This window comes from Vigna umbellata, chromosome 9 (genome assembly GCF_029865625.1).
Source record: "Vigna umbellata cultivar VRB3 chromosome 9, Vumbellata_1.0, whole genome shotgun sequence".
NCBI classification, from domain to species: Eukaryota; Viridiplantae; Streptophyta; class Magnoliopsida; order Fabales; family Fabaceae; genus Vigna; species Vigna umbellata.
In genome coordinates, this window is record NC_142173.1 from 52,452,046 (window position 1) to 52,467,862 (window position 15,817).

The window sequence follows — 15,817 nt, forward strand, 5'->3', positions numbered from 1 at the left end:
TTGATTTTAAAGCCTCTCACATGAAATACTATCAAATTGAAGACAAGGTTAGTTTTATTTTTTACTAAATTCTCTATGATACATTTCTCACGTATCTCTTATGTAATACACTTATGGATAAAACCATAATCCAACAAATCCCTTCTTTCAAATCATTACAAATCACAAAAACTAAACGAATTAATATTTAGGATTTAGGGATTACACATTTGTACATCCATCCTCACAAATAAGTATTAATAGTATTATTATAATCATCCATAAAAAAGACACACAACCTAAGAAGAGTCTAATATAAACTATTCAATTATTAATCACTTAGTGAAGCGTCTATATCTAAATCATCAAATGTGGTGAAATTTAAAACTCCTGAAATGTAAAACTCTTTCGATATCAAAATTAAAAAGGTGGATTACAGAGTAAAATTTTATATATATATATATATATATATATATATATATATATATATGTATGTATATATATATTACTTCACAATAAAACTTTCCATCTCATCTCATAATAAATGACTATCATTTATCACACGTGAATATCTTTATTATAATCTTCATTTAGTTCAATTTTAACTAAAAAATATTCTATATTTAATAATATCTAGAATATAAATATATATGATTTTAATTTATAAATAATACAAAATCAAATTATAATAATTGATAAATATTAAAACTAATTTGTCATTATATATTAAAACCGTCTAGAATATGACAGGTGTATTGAAATCATATACCACCTGGACTATGCTTTTATTATTTTCATTTTTCCTGTTTTATTTTTAATCGATTATTCAATCTAGTAACTATGTCAGTGAAGAACATGGGCCCACTTCGTGCTTGCTCTTTATCATAACAAACTACTTTTTCACAGAGGGAGGAATAGAAAGAGAACCATATGCAAGCTATACTGAACACTATGTCAGCGACGCATTTATTTCTTCCTTAAATACCCACCACGTCAACCATAGTGTCACTTCCGTAATTTCCTATCAAATCTACTATCCAAATATTTAACTCAATTTTTCAAACATTTCACATTATCTTTTATTCCCAAATTATCAATGTATCACAGATTAAACTAGGCTTAGTTCGAATATTTTTCTTTTATATTCTAAAAAATCATTGATTTTAAAATTATTTTCCTAAAGTTCCTGTTCCCTAATTTTTTTAATCATTTGTAATTTTATTTAATTTTTTCCTTTATTCATTTGATTACGCAGCTCAAAGAAAAATTTAATGCGTGTCAAATTAACATTTTAATACTTTTTAAGTAAATTATGAATTATTTTTGTATTCACATGAATTTGAGATCAATACCTTTTTATATTCAAGGATAATTGCATTTGATTGAAAATGAAGACAATTATAATAAACTATTATACTCAATAGTTTTACGAAGTCGAGAGTTTAAATACTTTTATTTTTCGAAATGTTTTTAACGATGAACTTAGAATTGAAACACCTATTTTAAATATATATATATATATATATATATATATATATATATATATATATATATATAATATTTTTAAATATACATCTCACACTATTAAAATTAGTATATGACCACGTTTTATTAAACGTTAAATTTAAAAATATTAAAGAAAAACTACTAATTTCAGACTCGTCTTGGAAGAAAAAAAATGTTTAATTCTAACATAAATCTTTGTACTTTTTTTATTTAAGAAAAACTACTAATTTCAGACTCTTGTTGCAAGAAAAAAAGTTTTTTAATTCTAAGATAAATACCTTAATACATTCGGTTCACGCTTTATTTTTTTTATAAGTAAATTTGTTGAGTTTAATTTTCCAGTCAATATTTTATTTTATACAAAGTTAAGAGTAATCTAATATTTTTTATAAATAATAATTATAAGTAAAACAAATAAGAAAAACTTTGCACATAACAAATATGAAATAATCTGTATTAATAGCGTGCTTAAAATTCAACTTGATTAGAACTCTAATCATATCCTCTTGAAATCTAGGATTTTTAATTTGGTGATCACAGATAATAATAAAATAATGGTGAAGATGAGATATATATAAACGGATTACGTGTGCTTCAAGCCAAAACCCTCGAACCTTTTTCCTCTTTCGCTCGCTCCGCCCTCTCTTCCTCTTAAATTCGCTTCCGTTAATTTCTTCTACCACCTTCTTTTTTAAGAGGAACGGGTTCAAGTTTTTGAGGACGTGTTTCGTCGTCACGTCCTATTTCTCATTGAATGAGTTAATTGCTCTCTCGTGAGAAAGGAGGAGAAGAAGAGGGAACAGTGATAGCGTATCAGAGATGCGAAAGTCCTTCAAGGATTCCCTCAAAGCTCTTGAAGCCGACATTCTCTTTGCCAATACTCTGTAATTCACTTCATCCTTCACTCTCTGCAATAATATTTACTAATAGTTTTGATTTTGTTTTTGTTTCTGAAATTGAACTGTTTCGGTGTTTGATTAGTTTCAGAAATTAGGGACCGTTGAGTTGGTAATTCTAGCTTTCTCTTAAATTAGAGCTATTTTAGGAAATATTAGGGGATAACGTCCCAATTGAAAACAAATAGAAGTGAACCTGCGAATAATTGGATGTGAGATATGGAATTTGTGCATATTTTTTTCTTCTGTTTTTAGTTTTTTTTAGATAATTTGTTGGTGTGTAGGTATGGACTCTGGTTTGTTCTAATTTGAAAAATAGCGAGTGTGCGTGTCATTTACGTATCTCCTTAGTAAATTATGAATTTAATGCTTGAAATTAGAAAAAAAAAAAAAACAGATCAGATAGATGGCTAATTGTTTAGAATGTCATTTAAGTTCTTGAAATTAATTCATTTTTTAAGATATTTAAACAAAATAGAAAAGGAAAAGTTAATGTGAGATATTTAAACAAAACCAACTCTAAATAATATTAGAGGTTTTTTAGCGTTAGTATATTGGTTTTTGGTGACTTTTTAGAAGGGATAGTTATGCATACAACAATTTAGATGAAGAATTACATGGTCTTCAACTCAAATTTTAAAATAATAAAACAATACTCAAAATTTTAAAACAATAAAACAATAGAGTGTTCTAACTGTGACTTAAATTCTTAATAAAGAATTAACAGATAAACACAACGTTAATGAGGTTAATCTATATCAAAATCTGTGTTAAACAATGAATTTATGAATTTTTTTTATAAGATGTTCAGTTTTGTTGTTTAAATTCTTAACAATTTTACCAACTAATACAACGCGGAGATGCAATTTCGGGACTAAATTGACTCTTTTATGTTTTTTATTATTTAAATTAAATTTCAACCAAATGCTAAACTAATTTTGAAAGTTCATTCTGTAAAGAATTCACACTGAGTCTACTATGGGTGAAGAAAGGAAAGTTTGGAAATGATTGAATAGTGTATATAAAAAGTATTAAGGAGGCTCCTTTGGTTGGCTTTATATATCTTTATTTATTTCAACTCCTTTATCAAGTATGTTCTGCTTTTGTCATTTTTGAGATTCAAAACTGGCAACGAACGTCCATTTAAGTGTTATATGTCATTTCAATTTTTTTTTTCTTTAATGGTGAAATTGTGTGTTAAGGTAAAGTAAGATATTATCCAAATAGCTTATAAACTAGTTTAAGTAATTAAAAAATATTTGGTAAAACATTTTAATGTATTTTATCTTAAGAGTTTATAATTTATAACTTAGCAGTTTGTAATTTATTTAAATTTTTTATTACTATATTTTATATTTCAATATATTTTTCTATCGTTTAGGAATTGTCGTGTATATTAATAGGATGTTGTCAAGTTTAAAATATTGTATGCTTAATACTTGATGTAGTATTTTTTTCAATTTTTATGTAGTTCAACTTAAAATAATTTTTTTAAATAAAAAAAATTAGCTAATACTTATTATACCAATTAGTTTGAATAAAATGATTCTCCACATTGGGAAAATATATATAATTTTTAAAAACCGAAATAAAAATACTGAAAAGTTTAATAAAAAATTAATTATTTTTGCAAGTCTAAAATTACAATTGCATCATAATATACATTTTTCTAAAAATAAAAATTTATTTATAATGTCATTTTATATTTATCAATTCAAAATTTATAACCGATCAGCTGTTAGCTAGCTTATAAGCCAAAAACTTAAAACATAGTTTCTAAACTAGTCTTTCCAAACATGGCCCCGAAGTTTTTGCTAAGCATGGGGTAGGTGCTTTCGGCAAAAATTCAAGGATAAATTGCCCCCATTAAGATTTCAAGTGCATCTCCATTATTTTATTGTTTTCCAGTTGTTACTTTCTATACAAAATTCAAGTGTACATTACCTTTCACTTTTTCTAAACAAATGAACTTACGCTGTTACGTATGCTTTTGTATAGGCTCTCTAAGTTGCTGTTTTCAATTGTAACTTCAATTATAGTTCTATTTTCTTGTTGAAGACATCAATTTCTGTTAGGAATACTAATGTGTGAAACTTGTTCATGTGACTCATCAAAACGAGATACGTTTTGAGTGTGAAGTTCGGGCATGAATTGGGGGTGTTAGATGTTAATGTTCTCTTTTCAATAATATTTCTCTTTTCCTAGAACATAGATTTTTTACGTATTTGTTTTTAACCTATTCATTGTGCAACCTTGTTTCTGCACAGTGCTTCTGATTATCCAAGAGAAAGTGATGGAGCCTGCTTACAGATGAGATTGTCTTATAGTCCAGCTGCTCAATTCTTTCTTTTTCTGGTTCAGTGGACTGACTGTCATCTTGCTGGAGCCTTGGGATTGCTTAGAGTTCTCATATACAAGGTAAAATTCCTACCCCTCATGCTTCTCAAATAAACTTGTAATCCACAATCAAATATGATAGTCTTGACAAATGCTTCCATTTTTGTTGAAGCATGTAATAAAGTGATGAAATTGTCCCAGGTATATGAGGATGGGAAGACAACCATGTCCATTTATGAGAGAAAAACCAGTCTGAAGGATTTCTATGGTAAGTGAATGTTGGTCAGACAGCTTTAGCCTATGTTGCACAAAGTCCCCTTAAGGTTTAGCTTTAGCTTATGGACACAATGTCTGTTCTTGGGATTGAATTCAATATTGACTGCTTTTTGTCATCCCTTCCCCTCACCAGGAAGTAAAACTCCTTTTTAACCTGAAAAGAAAAGTCAAATTTGAAATCATGTCATATCTTTAAGAAACACTTGGATGGTTTTGTTTTCCTCTAGAAAAGTGGCTCAAACTCCAGATATAATTGTTTTTACTTATACTCTTTAACAACAGGTGTGATCTTTCCCTCTTTACTTCAACTCCACAGAGGAGTCACTGATGTAGAAGAAAGAAAACAGAAAGATTTATTTGCTAAAAAGTACATGCACAAAGATATAGTAAGAAAAGGAAAACTATCTGAAATTGATATTGAGAGAGAAGAAGAATGCGGTATTTGCATGGAGATGAACAACAAGGTTGTCTTGCCCAATTGCAACCACACTTTGTGTATGAAATGCTTCAGGGACTGGTGAGCACATTGTAATTTCTGTTACATTATGATATGGTTCCCACATTTTTTTCCCAAACCTTTCGCAAACTTGAGTCATTTTTCTTTGGAAGGCAAATAATAGTAGTATATATTTAAAGTTCTAATGGTAAATAGTAATAAAAAAAATTACGACAGTTTATGGTCTTAAACATCTTGAATTGCAATTTAATAGATATTGATTGATACCAAGAACATGTAGTTGTAGGGTACAACAGAACTGGACTGATTCTATATATATTTGGCTTAGTATAGAAACAATATAAATAAATGATCTAGCATCAGTGAAGAAGTAGAAAAGATTTATCGTCTATTCTATTGGTGGTATGAATAGATTCATCCTAATAAGATTTTTTAAGTGATAAGAAATATAACGCTTAAGTCATTCTAAATGATCTTTTTGAAATGCGATTAACTCTTTGACCGTGCTGCTTGCTGACATTGCTTACATTTCAAAGATTAAGTTTTTGTTACTTTTTAGGCATTCAAGATCTCAATCTTGCCCTTTCTGTCGGGATAGTCTTCAAAGAGTAAATTCTGGTGACCTTTGGATCTACTTGAACAGCAATGAAATAAATGACTTGGCTTCAATCAACAAGGAAAATCTAAAAAGACTATTTGCATATGTTGACAAGTTGCCTCTGATTGTGTCAGATCCTTCGCTAATGTCTTATCCTCAGCGCTAATGGTTTTTACCCGATTACTTTGAATCTGCGTGAGCAGCTGAAGAATTTAATTAGGTTGCTGATGTACATTGATAAATTGCCTCTCATGGAGCCAGAACCCGTACTGATGTGTTATTCTCAGCACTTCTGATTTTCCTTTAGTCATAGATAATTTTTACTTCAAATTCCATTCTGCATTTGATCGTCAGTTTGTTCAGGAATGATTCCAAATGTAAATACATGTTGACTTCATAGTGAAATAATAACTTATTATCCATTGAAAATTAAATTAAAGGATTGCTTGTTCATCTAAGTTTGTTCATCAGAGTTAGTTCACCACAGCCATGTGATGTGTTCCAATTTCACCAAAAGAGAATTGGCAATTTAATGTATAATGAAATACCTCATCATGATATATTCATTAAGAAGAGTTGGAAAGTTTGAGAATCAAGCTTACAGCAAAAAAAACAATACAGCAAAATAACAGAATCGCGAGGACAGAAAGGAAACAGAATTGGCAGAGAAGAGAAGATTTACAACAACGTCCTTTTTCTCTCTCCCTAAGTGCCTGATATATTGTTCCCCTAGCCAATGGAAATCCTTCACCTTGGAGTTAGTTTATAAGAAACCAAGCCAATTCTTTCAATGATGGGAAAGGGTTCATAGTACCTTAGACTGAGTTTGTAATCTTTTCTCAAAGCTAGTGAGGGTTGTCTATAAGGTTGCAACTTGACTAAAATCGTGTCACCAATCTTGAAATCTAGTTGTCTCTTCTTTTGATCTACATATTTCTTCATGTGGCCTTGTGCTTTAAGTAAATTATGTTTTAGATTGTTAAATGCGATGTCCCTGGTGAGCAATCGTTCTTGGATTGACACAAGATCTGTTTGGTAAATCATATACCGGGTACGCTTAGGTGGATCTCTTTCATAAACTGCTTTAAAGGGTGTCCAAAATTCTGCCATGGTAATAATGTTGCCCATTTCTTAGGAGAGTCATAAGTTAAGCATCTAAGATACACATCTATATAGAGTCTCAAATTAGCCATCCGTCTAAGGGTGATATGGAGTGGTTAGTTTAATGGTGGTTCCACTGAGTTTGAACATGTGCTGCCAAAAATTGATTGGTGAAAACGTTGTCTCTATCTGACACAATAATTTAGGGAACTCATACAATTTAACTATATTCTTAACGAACCCCTCTGCCACTTGCTTGCTAGAATAATCCTTTTTCATAGTGAAGAAGTGAGCATACTTCGATAGCATGTCAACCACCACCAGTATTACTGTAAAGCCTTTAGAGAGTGGAAGGTCTGTGATAAAATCTATGGCTAAGTCTTCCCAAATCTGCACTGGAATTGGAAGTGGCTGTTCTCAGAATGAATCTTTCATTGATTCCATCATTCTCATTACAGGAAAGGCAAAGCCCCGTATATGTAAGGATGAAGAAAATCATCTATGTGTAACAAACTAGACGGGTGTTATAACAAACTGTACGAAACTGTTCAGGAAAGAAAAAGTGTGCAAAACTGTTCACATGGAGGAAAAAGACAAAAACATAACAAATTGTAATAAACATGATTAATTATTTGGTAATACCCTCCCTCAAGCGGGACTATGAACATCGAATAGTCCAAGATTGGATATGCATTGTGTGAAAACTTTGGGATGAAGAGCCTTAGTGAACATATCAGCTAGAGCCGTCAAAATGGGTTGAAACCCGTGAGCCAACCCGGCTCACCACGGGTTTGAGCCGGGTTGGGCTGGAAAAACATGTCGAATTTTTTATGCAAGCCAATTTTGACCCGGCTCACTAACAACCCGGCTCACATGGGTTGAACCCGTGGTGGGTCGGGTTGGCTCACCAATCCACCTATTTTTTTTTAATTAAATCAAATTAATTAAATTAATTATTTAAATTCTATTTTTTTATTAAAATTAAATTAATTAAATTAATTATTCAAGATGTATAACTTTTACTTAGTAATATATAGTCTTTTCACAAGTTCTCCTCTGCAAATAAAACCTTAAGTTCCCCTACCCTTACGCTCCCTTCACTCGACGCAGTCTTTCCCCTTAGTGCAGCAAAAAATTCGTCTTAGCAGAGCCTTGCAGCAGACTCTCTCCTTCCCCATCGTGAAACCCTTGTTGTCCTCTCAAATATCTCAGGTAAGAAACGGTTTATATTTTTATAGCTTTCAAATTTCGTTTGGTCATGTTTTTGCCATAATAAAATGTAATGTGAGGGGTGCTTTATTTTGAGAATGAACTGTGCATTGATTCCAGGAGCTTAGTGCTTGAGATATTTTGATTTTGGAGCAATGATAACCCTACGGTCATAGCAGTCCAGTCCTAAGTCTAGAAGGTCACGATTTCATTTTTTATTTGGTTTCATTCTTTGAATGAAATATCCTCCCTACCATTTGTTACGTAAGACCCCTCCATCATGCATAAAAATGAAACAATAAAACCCTTTTGTCCCCACACATCTAATCAACTACCAAAGAATCATTATTGGCTCCACATGAATATTTCTTTTCCTTTTCTCATTCCAAACTCGCATACCCCTAAACTAAGGGTTTTTAAACCCTTTTGTTTCTTTACCTATTTGATCATTGAATTTAATGTGGAATAAATTGTTGTTTAAAAATATTGTGTGTATCTTTTGTTGTGATCATTATATTAATAATATTGTATAATTATTACAGAACAAAATGAAATCTGAAACAGTAAATGATGAAAGTGTTCATGATCATTTGAAAGATGGTTCGCCACCTAACATAGAAGACATTGAGAATGAGGATAAAGATTTTGATAGAGAAAGTAAGAGACCTAGGTTAAGTACTTCAAAAGTTTGGGATCATTTTACGAAAATTTGTATTAAAGATGGTAAAGAAAAGGTAAAATGCAACGCATGTGGAACAGAGTATGTTGCTGGTGGTATGAAAATAGGGACCTCAACAATGTTGCGTCATTTGACAAAGTGTTCAGTCCTAAAGAAATTAAAAGACAATGACATAGGGAAAATGATAATTGATCATGCTGGGAAATTAAGATCTAGATAAATTGACCAAAAAGTTGTAGATGACCTTATTTCAATGGCTATTATTCAACATGGACTTCCATATAATTTTGTTGAATATAAATGGATTAAAGAATTACTTCTATAACTAAATCCAGCAGTAAGAGTTCCAAGTAGGAATACAGCTGTGTCTAATATTTCAAAGAAATTTCATGAACACAAAGAGAGGGTTAAACTTGCAATGTGTAAATCTCATAGTAGAATTTGTTTGACATCTGATTGTTGGACTTCTATAAATCAAGAAGGGTTTATTTGTTTGACTGCTTATTTTGTTGATGCTAGTTGGAGGTTGAATAGTAAGATTATTGCCTTTTTGTAAAATGGAACCTCCAAATACAGGTCATGATTTGGCACAAAAAATATTTGCTCTCTTGCTTGATTGGGAAATAGATAGGAAGATTTTTTCTATTACACTCGACAATGCTAGTGCCAATGAGGTGTTGCAAAAAATTTTGAGTGAGCAATTGAAATTGCAAAATAGTTTGATATGTAATGGTGATTACTTTCATATAAGGTGTAGTGCACATGTCTTGAATATTATTGTGCAAGAGGGATTAAAGGTGGCTTCTGATGCTTTGCAAAAGATTAGAGAGAGCATAAAATATGTGAGAGGATCAGAGGCAAGAAAATTGCATTTAAAGAATGTGTTATTCAAGTGAGGGATATTGATACCAAAGTAGGTTTGAAAATGGATGTTCCTACTAGATGGAATTCTACCTATCTTATGCTTGAGAGTGCAATTCGATATCGACGCGCCTTTGGAAGTTTGGCTATCCGTGACAGAAATTATTTTCATTGTCCGTCAAATGATGAGTGGAAAAAGGCTGAAAAATGTGTGAGTTCTTGAAGCCGTTTTATGTAATGACTAATTTGATTTTAGGTTCTTCTTATCCAACTTCTAATCGTTACTTCATGCAAGTTTGGAAAATTGAATGTTTGTTACGAGAAAATATAAAAAGTGATGATATGACGATTAAAGATATGTCATTGAGTATGATGAACAAGTTTAGTAAATATTGGGATCAATATTGTGACATTCTTGCTATTGGGGCTATTCTTGATCCACGGATGAAGTTTGAAGCTATTGATTTTGTTATAGAAAGATTAATCCTTCTACTTGTGAAGAAAAAATTAATGTTTTAAAGGATAACATGTATAAGTTGTTTGAAGAATATGTCAAATTAAATTCAAATGAGTCAAATACTTCAAGTTCTCAAGTTGCTCCTCCAACACAACAACCTTCTTTTACTAATGATGAGCCAGTGATGGATGTATTTGATGTAAGTCTTTAATTCTTATATTTGCTTTATTTTATTATGTATATTTTATTTATTACTTGTGACTAATGACATATTAACTTTGTTTCATGATGTCTTAGGAATATGTTGATTATTTGAGCCAACATGTTAATGACACTGGAAGGTTTGAATTAGATCTTTATTTAGATGAAGGAAATCTTGATCCAAAGTTTTTTGATAAGTTGGATGTATTAAGTTATTGGAGGGATCGTCAAGATTGTTATCCAAACTTGTCTAAGATGGCTTGTGATGTTCTTAGCATTCCAATCACTACAGTTGCTAGTGAGTCTGCCTTTAGTCTTGGTTCTCGTGTGCTAACCAAATATCGTTCATCCATTCTTCCAGAGAATGTTGAGGCACTTATTTTAACTCAAAACTGGTTGCATGGTTTTGAACTAACAAGTAACATTATTGTTATTCTCATATGTCTTTAATTATTTATTACTTTGTGTTTCAATATCATTAGTTAACACTATTTTTTATTGTATTGTAGATGGAGATAAAGAAGAAGATGCTTCAAGAGAGCATAATCCTATGGATTTATTCATTCAGGACTCCAATTTAATAGATGGATAATATTATAGATTGGATAATTCAAGAATATATCATTTGTTTTATCTTGTTTTTAGACTTATCTACAAGCATGACAGTTTTATCTTGTGCTATATATTTTTGTTAACGGCTATATGTAATTACGTATGTCTCATTAAACTAAATTGGAAAAATTTTATGCTTGATAGCTTAAAATATTTATAATAATATATTTCTTTTGTTTCATTTTCTTTTATATTAATTGATCATATTATTACTGTTTCAATTTGATCGATCAAAGTAACATGTTATTATAAGAATCTCGGAAGAAGAGAGTGAAAAAGAAGTTAATTAAGTGAGCCAATGAGCCAACCCGTTTAATCCACCAACCCGTGGTGGATCGGGTCGGGTTCAAATTTTTTCGGCTCGCTAATAAATGAGCGGGGTTGGGTTGGCTCGCTAAGTGACCAACCCGTGGTGGGTCGGGTTGGGTCGGACCGGGTTACCCGTTTTGACAGCTCTAATATCAGCCAATTGAGCATAAGAAGAAATGCGCAGCAAATGAAGAAGACCACTTTGAATTTTCTCGCGAATGACATGACAGTCAATCTTTATATGCTTTGTCCATTCATGAAAAGTTGGATTGCGAGCCAGGTATATAGCGGATTGATTATCACAAAAAACTGAAATAGGAGCAGTGGGAGGAACTTGCAAATCAGTGAGCAAGAAATGAAGCCATTGCAGTTCACAACTCAAAGATGCAAGAGCCCTATATTCAGCTTCAGAGGAAGAACGAGATACAATTGTTTGCTTCTTAGTTTTCCAAAAAATTAAGGAAGAGCCCAAAAAGACACAATACCCAGTAACAAATTTTCGGGTTTCAATACAACTACCCCAATCAGAATCAGCAAAATTGGAAGGCATTAGAGATGAGTTGGCAAGAAAGTGAAGACCTTTAGCAGGAGAACCTTTAATGTAGCGAAGAACTCTCATGGCAGCACTATGATGAGTATCCATTGGCTGAGAAACATATTGACTCAGTTGTTGAGTAACAAAAGCTAAGTCTGGTCTGGTGGTTGTAAGATACATCAACTGACCAACTAATCTGCGATAAGGTTGTGGATCAGATAAAGGATTGCCTAAGAGCTATTGAATTTGGTAGAAGGTTCCATAGGAGTGGATATAGGTTTGGCAGCAAGGATACCATTCTCTTCCAGCAATTCAAGAGCATATTTTCTTTGATTAACCACAATCCCAGTAGAAGAGCAGGATATTTCAAGACCTAAAAAGTAATGAAGTTTCCCAAGATTTTTAATGCTAAATTCATGATCCAAGTGTGCCTTAATAGATTCAATTTCATTAGAATCATTGCCTGCAAGAACTATGTCATCAACATAGATTAATAATGCAGTAAAAGATGCCCCTGTTTTCTTTTTGAAGAGAGAATGGTCAGCTGAAGATTGTGTGAATTTAAAAGCTAATAAAGTTGTGGTGAGCTTGGCATACCATTGTCGGCTAGCTTGTTTCAACCCATATAATGATTTTTTTTTAATTTACAGACTTTATTGGGATGAGAAGCTGTCATACCAAGGGGTAAGTGCATGTAAACTTCTTCATGCAGATCACCATGTAAAAAAGCATTATTAACGTCTAATTGTTCAAGAAACCAGTTTTTGGTTTAATCAATTGACTCCCTTTTTATGTAAAATTGAGTCAATTATGACCTTGTCATTAATTGTTGTTGACATCATTAAATTTATTGTCTGATGGCATGGTGAGGTAGCATTTAATAACCACATGGCACATTAAGATGTCATTACGTGGATTTATTTGATTTTAAATTTAAAAAAGTTTAAAATATGGTAAATTTAATAAAAAACAGAACACAAAATTGATTTCTGGAAATGAAATTAAAAGGTATTAGGGTTGAGTTTGGTATTTTGGGGTTAGATATTGAGTGTGTGCGAAATTAGGGAAAATTGGGGAAAATAGGGTTCGTGGGTTCGTTGTTATGGTTTCGCAATTGGGGAACATTAGGTTTTAGTGAGAAATTAGGTTTAGATAAAGTTTCGTTCTAGGAAATTGGCGTCATCTATCAGTGGTTTTTCTATGGAATCAGCTAGTTGTTGGTGGTGAATCACGTGAAAGGCTTTCGCGAAGTTTGTTGGAGGTGAATCACGTGTTGAGGTTAGTAAATCCGTTTTGGGTTTAATTGTTTGTATATTTTATCCTTTTATGGTTTTTCGACAATGTTGCATGCTCATTCTTGTTTCCTTGTTAATTGTAATCTGGTCCCCCATGTTTAACGTGTTGTTAGAGTGCGTTTTTGAAGTTGTGCTTTAAATGGCTGTTGCAATGTGGTCCCCCATGTTTGTTTCTTGTGCTTTTAATTTTGTTTAACTTTTGTTGTCGTTGGCCCCCATGTTTCGTTGTCGTGGTTTTAATTTTGTATAATTTTTGTCGTTGTTGCCCCTGTTATTATTTTATAGGATAAATATTGTTATACTATTGTACATGGAGGATCAGTTTCAAGTTGTTTTCCACCATGGAGGACAGTTCTTAAATGATGGGCCACTTAAGTATGAGGAGGACAGTACAACTTTGTCTTTTGACCCAGACATGTGGAGCTACTTCCTTGTAGTCAGTGTAGTAAAAGGACATGGATATGATGGGTTTAAGAACTTGTCGTATTCTGTAGGGGGGTTCTATCTTAGATAATAGGTTAAAGCCTTTGTGGTGAGAATATAAGTATAGGTGGTGATGACTGTCAAGAGCAAGCTGATGGTGACTGTGAAGAGGAAGGTGATGGTCAGTGTCAATAGCAAGGTAATGGTGAATGTGAACAACAGACTGAAATAATAGGTGAGGTGAATGATGTGCAAGTTGAGAGAGGTGAAGTCCATGGCCATGGTGAGGAGGGTGACTGTGAAGAAAGTGTTCCTGTTTCAGAAGAAAGATGTGAGGGTGATGATGTTGTTCAAGGTGAAATTGAAATAAAGTATGATGTGGGTGAGTGTGAAGGACATGGTGCTGATGTTCGTAGTTGGAGTTCTAGTGGTGGGGATGTCAATGTTGATGGCAATCTTGATGTTAATGATGACTGTACAGAACACCTGGTTGACTATGATATAAAAGATGAGGTAGGACATGGAGTTGGAAATTGCTTTGGTGATATTGAAGTTGATGTGCAATATGGTGGACCATCATGGACTCAGATGTCCAATAGTGATCTTGATGATGGCATAAATGATAGAGGTCTGTCCAATGATGATTGGGAGTCCGAACAATTAGTTAGTGGAGCAAAAAGTGATGGAGATGATGATGAAGAAGAGAGTTATGGCAAGTTGGTAACATTTTGTATGCCTAAAACAACTGTGGATTACAAGTGGGATTTGGGCACTTATTTTGCTTACAAGCAAGATTTTTTGGATGCCATAAAAATGTATGCAGTAGTAGAAAATGATAGAAATATAAGATATCTTAAAAATGATAAGAGAATTAGGGTCAAATGTATGGGTGCTAAAGTAGTTGATGTGGAAGGTAGCTACAACAACCCATCCACAAACATGGGAAACCGAAATGAGAAAAATAAAAGAGGTCAACAAATGAGGCTTTTAAATACTTAATCAAAATTTCTCACAGGTTTGTTTTTCATTATATGTTGTGTCTGATGTAGGGATGACCAAAAAATTTGCGGGCATGGGTATCCGCAGCGGGTAGTTACTATCCACGGATATTTAATACCCGTAGGTAATAGGTAACGGGTATTTTAATACTCGCTTCTAAACGGGTCGAGTACGGGTAGTATACTACCCAACCTACAGATACCCGTTACCAGCAAAAATAATAAAAAAAATTAGTTTATAAAATTTTTAATTAAATTTAATTAAAAATAAAATAAAATTATATTTTATTAGGTTAAATTTAATTAAAATTAAATTTTAATTTATATTTAATTTTAATTTATATTATATATATATATATATATTGTAATTTTATTTAAATTTTATTTTAAAAATGTATAAAATATTTTTTTGCGGGTACCCGCATGTTTTAAAATACCTGCGAGTACCCGCAGGTTTTAAAATACCTGCGGGTATTTTCTAAACGGGGACAGTTTTATCCGGCAGGTCGGGTTGCGAGTAGGCACTATCCGTGCCCGACCCGACCCATTGCCATCCATAGTCTGATGCAATTCATACCTTTAATAGTGGTAGACTTTGATACTAATATTTCATAACCTGTTGCAATGTAGATACTGGTCATGATCAAGGTTTGCCATCACATCTAAATGTGATACATTGCTAAACAACATGTCAGAGGCATTCAACAGTGTTATGGTGCATACAAGGTCTAAGCCAATCATAAGCATGTTGGAGGAGATTCGACTTTACTTGATGAAGAGATGGACAACAAATAGAACAAAAAGTAAATCATTGTCTGAGGTCATTTGTCCTAAAATCAAGACTAGACTTAATAAGGAGTCCTAGTTAACTAAATATTGGATTCCATAACTTCTTGCCAGAAATCAACCTAATAACGTGTTGTGAACCCTAACTAAACACAACAAAGTAACCTAGCAAATGAACCGATCATGCCATCATTAAATGAGGGTCAAGCATAGGAGGGGAATTGTAATGTTTATCTCACTGCTTTGAACAATTGTAATGTTTCTGTGACAAAATTGGAAAATTGTAATGTCTGTCAAATATT

At 32.3% G+C, this 15,817-nt stretch overlaps 1 protein-coding gene across 1 annotated transcript; it reads left to right on the forward strand.

Moving 5' to 3' along the window:
- Nucleotides 1-2,074: 2,074 nt before the first annotated feature.
- LOC124840114 (E3 ubiquitin-protein ligase AIRP2-like) lies at nucleotides 2,075-6,502 on the forward strand. Its single transcript, XM_047316112.2, has 5 exons — nucleotides 2,075-2,369; nucleotides 4,649-4,799; nucleotides 4,920-4,986; nucleotides 5,277-5,511; nucleotides 6,011-6,502. The coding sequence occupies exons 1-5, from the start codon at nucleotides 2,305-2,307 to the stop codon at nucleotides 6,213-6,215; spliced, it is 723 nt and encodes a 240-aa protein (XP_047172068.1). The 5' UTR covers nucleotides 2,075-2,304; the 3' UTR covers nucleotides 6,216-6,502.
- Nucleotides 6,503-15,817: the final 9,315 nt, after the last annotated feature.